The following is a 13,096-nucleotide window of genomic DNA, read 5'->3' as shown; positions in this document are numbered from 1 at the left end:
TAATTTGTTTGGGACACCTTGTCTTCTATAATAGAGATCCAAGATACAACAATCTATCTCCAACCTTTCCCCAATTGAATTGACATTATGCGAAAAACCAACAATGTCTTCATTTGTATATGGGGATGATAGAACTAACCTGTGATTGAGGGTAGCATTAATAATTTATTTTAAATTCTCAAGAAAATATTATTTCATTAGTGATCTATTTACAGTTTTTGCTGATTTTTAGAAAATTATAATCATGCTTGTTGATTTATCTTATGTTGGTAGATATGAAAAGATGCCAATGGATTTTAGTACACTTCATGTTAGAGAGCCTGAAAACACATTGTCAGTGTCACAGTCAAGGCGTAACAAGGCGGTTGCAACGTTGTTCAATACATTATCAAAGTATATGTACCATCAGCGCTGGATATGGTCTGCACATACTGGCACCTCTGTACAGATCTCTATGCAAGCTATTTCTAAAGTATTGTCAACTTTAACCAAGTAAGTGCACTAACTTGTTTTAATTATATTTGACCTCTAAATGTGGTATATCCAGATTCTTTCTATTACTTGTTATTCCAAATGACCAACAGATATATAACCAAAGTAATATGTTACTACTTCTCATTGAAAGATAGTCTGTAATGTATGATGTCATGTGCTGTATTAATAATATCATTATTGTGTCTTTTGAAATGAATTTTGTTTATAGAAAATAGAAAATTTGAATGGAAAAGTAGGTACATTTATGCAATAAACGATATGCCTTTGTATGTTTTGTTAATCAGAGTACGCCTGGCAGAAGGTTTCAACTTTGCTCATTGTAATTCTGGTATTATCTCTTTTGTAACTGAGTTACAAATGAAGGTAGGTCAGTTTAACTTTATCATGTCATGATATCAAAGCTACCAGAACAGAAATGTTCATGTTATTGTTATTTGTCGTTCATCAACATTGATATTTAGCTCCGCTGTCGACTTTGTCGAGCGGAGCTTATCATATGAGTGATTGTCCGTCGTCGTCCGTCGTCGTCCGTGTCAATGTTTTACTTTTTCGACTTCTTCTTGAAAACTACAAGCCTGAATGCTTTGATACTTGGTGTATATGTACCTTGGGTAGACCTCTCTCAGATTTGTTCATTTTGTAATGATATCTTTAATTCTCTAATTTTGGTGAATATTTTTGTGATTTTTGGTAAAAAGTGATATTTTTGACTTCTTGTTAAAAACCGCAAGTTCAATTGCTTTGATATTACATATATAGGTACTACTTGTGGACCTCTCTCTGATTTGTTCATTTTGTAATGTTATCTTCAATTGTCAAATTTTGGTGAATATTTTTGTCATTTTTGGTAAAAAGTGATATTTTCGACTTCTTGTTAAAAACCAATAGTTCAATTGCTTTGATATTACGTATATACCGTACTCGACCGCGTTAGCGCCCAGGGGCCTCAACTCAGAAAATCAAGATTTTTTAGGGGTGGGCGCTTACCCGAGCACCCCCCTCGAAAAAGAATGCAAATGAAAAATTTGATTCATCAAGTGACAGATTACGTCTTTGAGGGAAATCAAATTACGAAATTAGTTGAGTCGTCATTGATTTTCACAATGAAGAAACAGAAATGATCACAACAAATATGCACATTTTATTAAAATATTAATTACATACCACCAGAATTTACGAAATTAAAAACATTTGAGTCTGTAGGAACACAGTCAAAGTCAAAATTGTCATATTATCTTCACTGACGAAGGTGTTGGATCGTACGCAAACTCTCGATGAAAATCACTTTCCGCCATGATGCATTTGCAGATTTCATCTGCAGTGGCGTCCTTTGACCTAATGGGTCAAGTTGGTTATTAACCAATCACAATGCTGTGTTGTACTGACGCAATTCTTCGAAAATTCCCGAAGACTTTCCGGTAACGCAATGCGGAAGTGAATTATCGATGTCGAAGTACGATCTCTTGGAATTGATTTCAGCGAATAAACAACATAGTTTTTCCAAAAAACTAGTAACTAGCCATTTTTGAGAGGTAAACTGTATATGGCATGAAATATTTACCGCATTTTACTTGTATAAACAGGTCATTGTCGAAGCGTAGTTTACGCACGGTTACTGTGTTCTACGCATTCACAACTTGTTCACAGCGATCGATATCCACGCTGTATCATATAAAAAACGATTACCAAAATTCGTTACGCAAGACCAAGTTTTGAATTAGTTGCATTTTGAAGGGGTGGGCGCTTTGCCGAATGTGACCCCAAATATAAAAATTGTGCAAAAGTGGGGGGTGGGCGCTTGCCCGGGCATGGGCGCTAACGCGGTCGAGTACGGTAGATACTACATGTAGACTTTTCTGAGATTTGTTCATTTCGTGATGATATCTTCGATTCTTTAATTTTGGTGAATATTTTTGTCATTTTTGGTAAAAAGTGATATTTTCGACTTCTTGTTGAAAACCGCAAGTCCAATTGCTTTGATATTACATATATAGGTGCTACATGTGGACCTTTCTCAGATTTGTTCATTTTGTAATGATATCTTTAATTCTCTAATTTTGGTGAATATTTTTGTAATTTTGGTAAAAAGTGATATTTTCGACTTCTTGTTGAAAACCGCAAGTCCAATTGCTTTGATATTACATATATAGGTACTACATGTGGACCTTTCTCAGATTTGTTCATTTTCTAATGATATCTTTAATTTTCTAATTTTGGTGAATATTTTTGTCATTTTTGGTAAAAAGTGATATTTTCGACTTCTTGTTAAAAACCTCAAGTCCAATTGCTTTGATATTACATATATAGGTACTACATGTGGACCTCTCTCAGATTTGTTCATTTCATGATGATATCTTAAATTCTCTAATTTTGATGAATATTTTTGTAATTTTTGGTAAAAAGTGATATTTTCGACTTCTTGTTGAAAACCGCAAGTCCAATTGCTTTGATATATTATACATATAGGTACTACATGTGGACCTCTCTCAGATTTGTTCATTTTCTAATGATATCTTCTGTTCTTTAATTGCCATGTGCATTGCTAACAGCGGAGCTATCTCAGCCAACAGGCTGCTTGTTTCATTTTTTTTTTGTCAACATTACTCAATTCTAACCTTTTTTGTGGTGAACGGTAATCATTATTAGTCCCTGCTCAGACAGAGTCTGAAAATGGAAACTTATTATTTCACTTCCATGTGCACGTCTGTTCGTCTATGTGTACATCTGTGCGTCTGTCTATTCCTGGGCAGATTACTTTCAATGAATCTTGGTCATACGTAGACATATTTCATTATGACTTGGTAGTGGGTCATTGTTTATTTTGTTTTAAAACCACACCTTCAAAAACTTGAATTGAATATTTGTCATTTTTTTCTTCTGCAAATGCATGACATATTTTTTTTCCTAATCAAACCATTTTTTGGGGGGGATGTCTGCTGCTCATAAGTAAGAGATCACTTTAGTAGAAAAAATATGAACAAAGATCAATGACTTGATTTCCTTTATGATTTAATATTGGAAAACAATTTATTTGTGTACAATTTTTTTGGTGTGCACATGGTAGATCAAAAACATCACAATTGTATCACTTCTTAGTGTTAGTCAGCTTCGCTTCTCAGTATCATGTCATCATACAGAACAGACAAATTTTTCTGTCATCTCAGAGTACTTTTTTAAAGTGGAAAAATATTAATTCTTCTAGGTACAAAATGAAAACAATTCTGATGGCGTTGAAAAATCAGAAACTGAATCATGTGATGAAGATATTTCTGTTGTTGATGAAGAGTATCGATGTGTGTTGCAGTATATTCTCTTTCCTCCACATACAACAACATCAAGAGATAGGTATGATGGTGATCTATTGAACTCAGTTGTGTACATGTGGACATGTGTATATGCAAATCTTATTCTAATGATGTTTCAAAAAGCTAGACAATGAGTTAAGAAAGATCTGATTAGTTTTTCATTCAAATCTGTACATATTATTTACATCAGATGTTCACTGAAAATGTCATTCAATAATTTGTTGGTATTTTTTTCAAAGTGCTCGGAAAGGCTGTGTGGTCAGTAGTTAAGTGATAAGCGAATGATTAAAAAGGTTGGGCGAAATGAGTACAGTATGACTGCTATATCTCTAAATGCCCTGATAGTGTGTAAGGAATTTATTTTACTAGACTGTGATTAATATATTTTATCTTATCAGTTTCAGTGCAGACGAAGCAGCTGAGGCGGAAGTTGACACAGTGGAAGCCGATGGTGAACTTGAAATTATCACTGAATGCTGGGTTGAGCCACAAAACGGACTGGTATTTAATTCACCAGAAGAAAGAGAATATTTTGATAGACTTTCATATCGTGAAGTAGCCAAAGCTGTGAGTCACATCTCTATTTATCCATTTTATTCGTCCCTGTTCAGACGCAGTGCACCCATTTTGTTTTAATGAATGCTGTCTTAGTGCCATATGTAAGGTTGACTAAGGTTCAAATTTGTTATATTCATTATACATCATGTCATAGATATACAGATGTATAAGTTTGACAATCCAATTCAAAATAACAGATCAGTGGCCTGTTTGTTTTTATTACCGTATTTATCCGGGTATAAGCCCAGGGTCTTGAACATGGAAAATTGCCAAAAAGAAGGGGTGGGCGTTTGCCAGGAGATCCCTGGCAAAAAACGAAAATTCGCAAAAGTTGACAACACGCAGTACGATCGAACTGCGGCAGGGAATAGAACGGCAAATGAAAACATGCAACGGAAATAAATGAACAATATGCAACTCTAGAAGTAGAAACCAAATAATGTATTGCTTATAATGTGACAAATAAACCAGAAATAATAAAAATCGACAGTGAGGAATCATTTGAATTAGGATTTTCCCGCCGATAAACACGCGTGAACTCAAAATGAATTAAAATGTCAGGGGTTAAACTGCGTAAAATGATTTCCGGTCTCGACAAATTACAAATCAACCGTCATACAAGATCAATAATAATTTACAAATTTACACAGTAAAAATTATAAAAATTCCTAGCTGTTTGAAAAAAACTTCTCAGATCTTTATTTGTACGTTCATTGCCATCTTCGTCAAACTCAAAACCCTCAAAGTCCAAGTCGACGTCACTGTAGCCGTCGAACAAAATCCCTACAACTTTTTCCTGAAGTTCGTCGATATCGTCCCACACAATTTGGACTTAGCACTTTTAATCCACGGATTTCGCAGTCTGTCAGCTTGGCACTTTTCATTCATGTCTAATCCAATCTGATTAAAATCTGATGTAGTGTACGGGCTTTAATTATTTTGGCTATAAACTTATTTTAATTTTATTTTTTATTACTTTTGTTATTAATGCCTTTTCAGTTACTTTGATTTTGAGATTTTTTTAAAATTCCGCCCTACATCTTATCCGACACCTACGTAAGTCCTGTTCAAATCTTGCGCAAGTAACAGCCAATCACAACCCCCCTTTTATACAGGCTGTCGGTTGCTTACTTTTCAGTGTAGCGATACTCTACGGGCATTCTTTCTGTACATTATATTTTGCCCACTTGAATAAACCACTAATAGAAAATTGCTAGTATATTTTTATTTACAAAAGAAATTCCACAGCATTTTACAATTGTTGTCATTACATTGAATATTTTTTTCACTTCCAACAAACGTGTACACTTCCTGATACATGTTCGCCAGCCAAGGTTTGTTTATTCAGTCATTGCTTCAATTTTACATCAAACACTGAGCATAATCATCTAGAATGGAAGCAAAAAATAAGTAAATCGTAATGATTTGAACACTATAAACAGCTATAGTAAACAATGCAAACTGATTTTAAATTGTATAATGGTCACCGGCCCACAGCATCGATGCAGAAAATTGGAGCAAAAAAATATTTCCTGATCAATTGCGATGTATTCCAAATAAAAAAATATTTCCTGATCAATTGCGATGTATTCCAAATAAAAAAATATTTTATTCCAGTCCAAATCAGCTCAATTACAGTACAGTTCTCGCGAAAGCTTTGGCTTTTGTGGCATCATTGTCGCCTACGCATGGCTTCATTGTCGCCTCAGCATCGCATCATTGTGGCATCATTGTCGCCTACGCGTGGCTTCATTGTCGCCTCAGCATCGCATCATTGTGGCATCATTGTCGCCTACGCGTGGCTTCATTGTCGCCTCAGCATCGCATCATTGTGGCATCATTGTCGCCTACGCGTGGCTTCATTGTCGCCTCAGCATCGCATCATTGTGGCATCAGCTTCGCGTCATTGAAAATTGAAGCTGTGTTCACCTCGCTTATTTTGTGTCATCATCGTGGCCTCAGCTTCGCAGTCTCATGACATCAGCTTCAAAGTATTGTGACATGAGTATGACCTCATTATTTTTACATTATTTTTGTAATGGAATTGAAATTCAAGGCGGTAAGGGGAATAAAATAATATGACCAAGAGTTAAATGACATTTTAAAAAGATATCTTGTTTAATTATTCAATATTGCAAGTATTGGGTACCAAAAACTTTGTGAAGTACATTGCAATCTGCAAGTTGACGAGTGTCATATTTACTGCAAGGAAAATCGTGATAAATTTAAATCACACGATGCAATCGTCGTTCGGATACAACACAATTTGCTATTCGAAATGAAACCGTTCTTGTTATAAAATTATCTTATTTTCGTTCATTTTATTTGCTGGTAAAAGAACAGATTCAGATTCTTCATTTCGGTGGTATTTTTTGTGTGTTTCGTTTAGTTTTAGCCGAGTCCGACCCCCCCCCATGCCCGGACCACTAATACTACAGTCAGCTGGCGCACATCTGATATAATAAAATAAATGCGATATTTACTATATGGGGGCCGCCATCTTGAATGACGCATAAAACTAAATAAGAGACAAGTTGTGAAACGCGTTTTTCAGATTCCTACAAATCAGGACAAAAATACCAATCTTTCACAAAAATACGGTCCGTTGGGGTTATATTAAGCCAATCGATAACAAAATTCGGCCGAATTCATCGTTTTTGTGTGGAAAAATCCCTTGCATACGAACACCTAATTACGCGAAGAACATAGAACACTAAGCCAGGGTATTTGAAACCAAAATTGTCATCTAAGCGTTAGGCCGTCGCTGATTGGCTGCTGTGCTGGAATGCCAAATATCATCGAATATCATCGACCCCCAATCTGGTTTACCTTATTTCCCAACTTGCAAAACTGATTTGTTTCTCAGCCCAGTTTTTTTTTTCTTTTTTCGAACTGAGGTCAAATCCCAGCCGTTTGTCAAAATACACCCAATGTTTTTCAGTGAATAATTGTGAAGCACAGAACAAAAAAAGTATGTGAATCGGAGATTGGATGGTAAGACGACCCTTAAATTAGCGTCAAATATGCTTTGTTACAACATCATTGATTGGCTGAGAGTCACCTGATCGGAGCACGACCTGGGTCACAGAACCATATTTGTCTGTATTATCAACGGGACTTTGCGAGAGAACCACACCCACATTACAACCATTTTTAGCGCGGAAGTTGCCAACAAATGTCGAAAAACTCGTGAATTTTATGGATTTGAATAAAATAAAGCTAGCGATTGGTAAGACTGGTTAATAATATATCCCCCGATGCTCTTTGATTTTTTTAATTTTATTTCAAGGTGAGAAATAGATAATTGAAGTTCCATCAATTTCAAGGCGACTGTTTCACCGCGACAACTCAACGCTGTGTTGTGTCGTCCGTGTCAATGTTTTACTTTTTCGACTTCTTCTTGAAAACTACAAGCCTGAATGCGTTGATACTTGGTGTATATGTACCTTGGGTAGACCTCTCTCAGATTTGTTCATTTCATGATGATATCTTCAATTCTTTAATTTTGGTGAATATTTTTGTAATTTTAGGTAATAAGTGATATTTTCAACTTCTTGTTAAAAACCGCAAGTCCAATTGCTTTGATATTACATATATAGGTACTACATGTGGACCTCTCTCAGATTTGTTCATTTTGTAATGATATCTTTAATTTTCTAATTTTGGTGAATATTTTTGTCATTTTTGGTAAAAAGTGATATTTTCGACTTCTTGTTAAAAACCTCAAGTCCAATTGCTTTGATATTACATATATAGGTACTACATGTGGACCTCTCTCAGATTTGTTCATTTTCTAATGATATCTTCTGTTCTTTAATTGCCATGTGCATTGCTAACAGCGAACAGGCTGCTTGTTTAATGTTATCTAGTTTATGGCAATTCCACAAAAACGAAAGAAATTGTGTGACATCTAGTCTGTCAATAATAGTCTCATTAGATAACACGGCAAACTTATCATTTTCTCGTAATTTTCTCTTCACTTGACGAAAACACATTTCACATGAATTAAATTCAGGTGAGTATGGTGGTTGAAAAAGTAGCGTAAAATTTCTTGTTGCCAACATTTCACGAAACGCTGTCTCAGTTATTCGGCCATGGTGAAAACCACAATTATCCATTATTACTGTATAGCCTGATGACATTACATGTTGCCCATTCTCATCGAATAACTCCATGGTCTCTTCAAAAAAATTAAGCATTTCGAGTCCATTGGAAGGACCGCCTAAAATGTTGAAGTTACTTACACCTGGGGCGTTGTGTAAGAGGTTCACTGTAAAATTGATGTCAGAAGCATAGCGTTGAAACTCGACAGCTCTTTGACCGCGTAAACTGTGACCATAATTGCGATTTGGCGTCGTTCTCTTCATACCAGTCTCGTCGAAAAAGTGCAAAGTTTGTGGATCAAGCTGAGAAACAGTGTCTATATATTGTAATATTCGTTCCATATTTCTTTCAGTAACTTGCTCAGTAGGAGTTTGACTTATTTTTTTGAACGAATAATTCAAATCACTTTTCATTATATGATGTACCATACGCACCGAAGGCAAATTTTCCTGTACGCAAATATTTTCCCTCAAGAGAGACATGCGTATTTCCTTTGCCGTCAGGGATGGTTTCTGTAAGAGACGAAATTCCATAAACTCAACGATTTCCTGTGTAGATTTCAGTCGACAACGGCCGCTACTCTTGTCGGAACGTATCCAACCGGTGCGACGGAAATGCCTCACAATCCCTTGGACCGTTGCCCCCGCTAGTCCAACTTCCTTGGCGATCATTCGCAAACTATTCCATCAAAGAAAAGACGAATAATCTCCTTCCGAGTGTCTTCGTCTACACGCTTTGGCATAATAGCAATAATTTTATAGTCAGCGAGCAATTCAAACTTGAGTCCAGAAACTACACTCAAAACTAAACTGTTCTCGCGAGGGTAATTCCATTATATGTTAGGGGTGTTGTATTACATATTTGTATTAACAAGGTTTATTATATTAATGAAACGTTCAAAATAGAATTTGTTTATTAAATGAACGAGCATATCTATGCATGACATAATAAAGTGTCTGACAACAACAATGAATAAAACATTGTTTGATAAATGTTTGACTGGGCGCTTACCCTGGTTTTGATTAAATGTCAAGTGTTACACAGATTGTCACTCTCCCTTGCAGAGTCTTCTTGACCTAGGGAGCCACAGAGAGCTGCAACTAGACTCTGCCACAAGCGACATTTTACACCAAAATTGTTGGAGTCACAATGCTTTTGTTTACAGTCTAGCAATCATCTTTGACCTTTATGCATCTGCTTTACTGATTGGCTAAGAATGACATCACTACTAGTATTTCATCAGTATTTCATCATAAAGGTCAAATCGTGACATTGCTTTTTTATCAGACTCGACGCTTATTACACTGTAATCACTGTAAGTTCCGGCGGTTGGAATGTCTCACTATATCGCGGTGGACTTGAAATAGGAAGTTTTATTTTTATTCAACGACAGAAGAATAGTTTTCATGACGGTGATGAAAGATGTTAAAAAAGTTGGCAGTCTTCGGCGTGACATTGCAAAATTGCTGACCCCAGTTATGGATTCGCAAGCTACTACAAAATATTTTATAAAGCCAAAATAACGTGATTTCAACCACTCCCAGGTACGGTTTGCTACAATATTGCAACATTGGTTTCATTGTTAGCAGCTCTCCTTATACGATTTGCCTGAATCGGTTCTAAGGAAGCACAAACCAAACGGCGGGCCATTTTTAGGGCCACGACATATTTCAAGAAGAGAACTACCGTACATTTTTATAGACTTGCTGACTGTTATGATTCAAAACGCGCTGCCCTGAAGGCAGAAAGCTGTCACAGCTATTTTGCATTCACCCCTTGTTTTACGCAATTAACATTTTTTATAAATATCACGACAGACTTCAAGAAAGTCAACTGTTAATGGGGGGTCTTTGCGGAGGCATGGGCTCTTACCCGGATAAGTACGGTAATGCTGTTCCAGAGCAGTATTTCAGTACTATATTTCTATAAACAAAACTATATATCTTACATTTGATAACTAACGGGGAATGTGCCATGCATGGCTTGTTTATCTTTTCAAATCTTTTTTTTTTGAATCCCTGACTTTTTAAATGTTTAAGTTCAAAAGTTTAATTCAACGACTTTCAAAATGTTGAAGGTCAAATGTTTGATTAACAGCTTCCGAAATATTGAAAAGTCGAAAGTTTGATTCTATGACCTTTGAAATGTGGAGAGGTCAAAGGTTTGATAATGATCTTTGAAATGTGGAGAGGTCAAAGGTTTGATAATGATCTTTGAAATGTGGAGAGGTCAAAGGTTTGATAATGACCTTTGAAATGTGGAGAGGTCAAAGGTTTGATAATGATCTTTGAAATGTGGAGAGATCAAAGGTTTGATAATGATCTTTGAAATGTGGAGAGGTCAAAGGTTTGATAATGATCTTTGAAATGTGGAGAGGTCAAAGGTTTGATAATGATCTTTGAAATGTGGAGAGGTCAAAGGTTTGATAATGATCTTTGAAATGTGGAGAGGTCAAAGGTTTGATAATGACCTTTGAAATGTGGAGAGGTCAAAGGTTTGATAATGACCGTTGAAATGTGGAGAGGTCAAAGGTTTGATAATGACCTTTGAAATTTTGAAAGGTCCAAAATTTGTTTCCATGACTTTTGAAATGTTAAAAGTTTAAAAGCTTGTTTACTTTTGAAATGTCAAAGGTTTCCATGATCTTTGAAATGTTCAAGGGCCAAAAATTTGATTTCATAAATTTTGAAGTGTTTAAGGTCAAAAGTTTGATTTCATGACTTTTAAAATGTTAAAAGGTCAAAAGTTTGTTTCAGTGTTCTTTATGAAAGTCAACCTCTAAATTAAGCTTTAAAATTACTTGTATTTGTTTACAGGTTTTCCCAGTTGACGAGGATATCATTTCTACACTGCTAACTTATGAACAGCTGTTGTTAATGAGTAATAATCTTGACATGGCATCTCCTGTACTCTGTCGCCGTTCACCAACTCCAACCCATGAAATGTCGCAACATATTGAATGTAATGAAATCACAGTTCATAAGATTAATTTTCAGTTTGATATAATGAAGTTATTACCAAGGTGTCAGCAAGTCGAGATGCTCTTTTCTACATTCTCAGAAGGTGAGATCCAATGAATTTATTGCTAGCCATTGTAATCAAACTTTTTGATCTCATTAAAGATGGACTGTCGTTATTCATATACTTTGTACATACAGTACAGTTCTCGCGAAAGCTTTGGCCTTTGTGGCATCATTGTCGCCTTTGCATGGCTTCATTGTCGCCTCAGCATCGCATCATTGTGGCATCAGCTTCGCGTCATTGAAAATTGAAGCTGTGTTCGGCTCGCCTATTTTGTGGCATCATTGTGGCCTCAGCTTCGCAGTCTCATGGCATTAACATGGCATCAGCTTCAAAGTATTGTGACATGAGTATGACCTCATTATTTTCACATGGAAAGACAGTAGAAAAAACACATGTACAGAAGTTGGATATGTAAGCGATTTGAAATTCAAAGTGGTAAGGGGAATAAAATAATATGACCAAGACTAAAATGACATTTTAAACAGATATCTTGTTTAATTATTTAATGTTGCGAGTATTGGGTACCAAAAACTATGTGAAGTACATTGCAATCTGCAAGGTGACGAGTGTCATATTGACTGCAAAGAAAATCGTGATAAATTTAAATCACACGATGCAATCGTCGTTCGGAAACAACACAATTTGCTATACGAAATGAAACTGTTCTTGTTATAAAATTACCTTATTTTCGTTCATTTTATTTGCTGGTAAGAAAACAGATTCAGATTCCTCATTTTAGTGGTATTTTTCTGTGTTTCATTTAGTTTTAGCCGAGTCCGATCTCATGCCCGGACTACTAATGCATGCAAAACGCGTGTACGCCGCCTGGTGATTCGGCGTTGTCACTTGCCATCTTGATACAAAGTTCCAAAACAAGTGCGTACATTTCCAACTATGATTGGATGGTTGTGGTGGCGTCGGTCTGGTAAAATTTTACATCCAATTTTCAAAATTAAGTCATGATCAGTGACCTGAGCTCAATCTATACATACTTTAAAAGTATTCTCACAAAAAATATTTTCGAATAAAAATGAGCCACAGGCCTTGTAAAAAATCGAATATCACTTGACATGCAGAAATAATTTATTGGGCTTCAGAAAAAAAGTGTTCATTTAGTTGTAGTCGTAAATTACTTGGTGACCAGTCAATGAACAATTTGAAACTCATTATACACACGAAAGTCCTTCGATACTGAATATCATCGACCCCAATCTGGTTTACCTTATTTCCCAACTTGCAAAACTGATTTGTATCTCAGCCCAGTTTTTCTTTTTTCGAATTGAGGTTAAATCCCAGTCGTTTGTCAAAATATAGCAATGTTTTTCAGTGAATGATTGTGAAGCCTGTTACAGCACAGTGAATCGACGCCAGAGATTGGATGGTACGACGACCCTTAAATTAGCATCAAATATGCTTTGTTACAACATCATTGATTGGCTGAGAGTCACATGATCGGAGCACGACCTGGGTCACAGAACCATATTTGTCCGTATTATCAACGGAACTTTGCGAAAGAACCACACCCACATTTTCAACCATTTTTAGCGCGGAAGTTGCCAACAAATGTTGAAAAACTCGTGAATTTTATGGATTTGAATAAAATAAAGCTA

The 13,096-nt window shown here is 35.9% G+C and overlaps 1 protein-coding gene across 1 annotated transcript in view; it reads left to right on the top strand.

Annotated features, from left to right (window-relative positions):
• Positions 1–13,096, top strand: part of LOC100376805 (KICSTOR complex protein SZT2-like) — a 140,314-nt gene that overhangs the window by 41,980 nt on the left and 85,238 nt on the right. The window contains exons 20-24 of the mRNA XM_085503501.1: positions 274–492; positions 780–858; positions 3,698–3,840; positions 4,199–4,367; positions 11,279–11,525. Coding sequence (XP_085359627.1) covers positions 274–492; positions 780–858; positions 3,698–3,840; positions 4,199–4,367; positions 11,279–11,525 — 857 coding nt within the window. The remainder of the gene's footprint in view (positions 1–273; positions 493–779; positions 859–3,697; positions 3,841–4,198; positions 4,368–11,278; positions 11,526–13,096) is intronic.

The sequence above is a fragment of the Saccoglossus kowalevskii genome, chromosome 9 (genome assembly GCF_978046115.1).
Source record: "Saccoglossus kowalevskii chromosome 9, keSacKowa6.1, whole genome shotgun sequence".
NCBI lineage: Eukaryota > Metazoa > Hemichordata > Enteropneusta > Harrimaniidae > Saccoglossus > Saccoglossus kowalevskii.
This window is presented reverse-complemented; position numbering and strand designations above follow the sequence as displayed.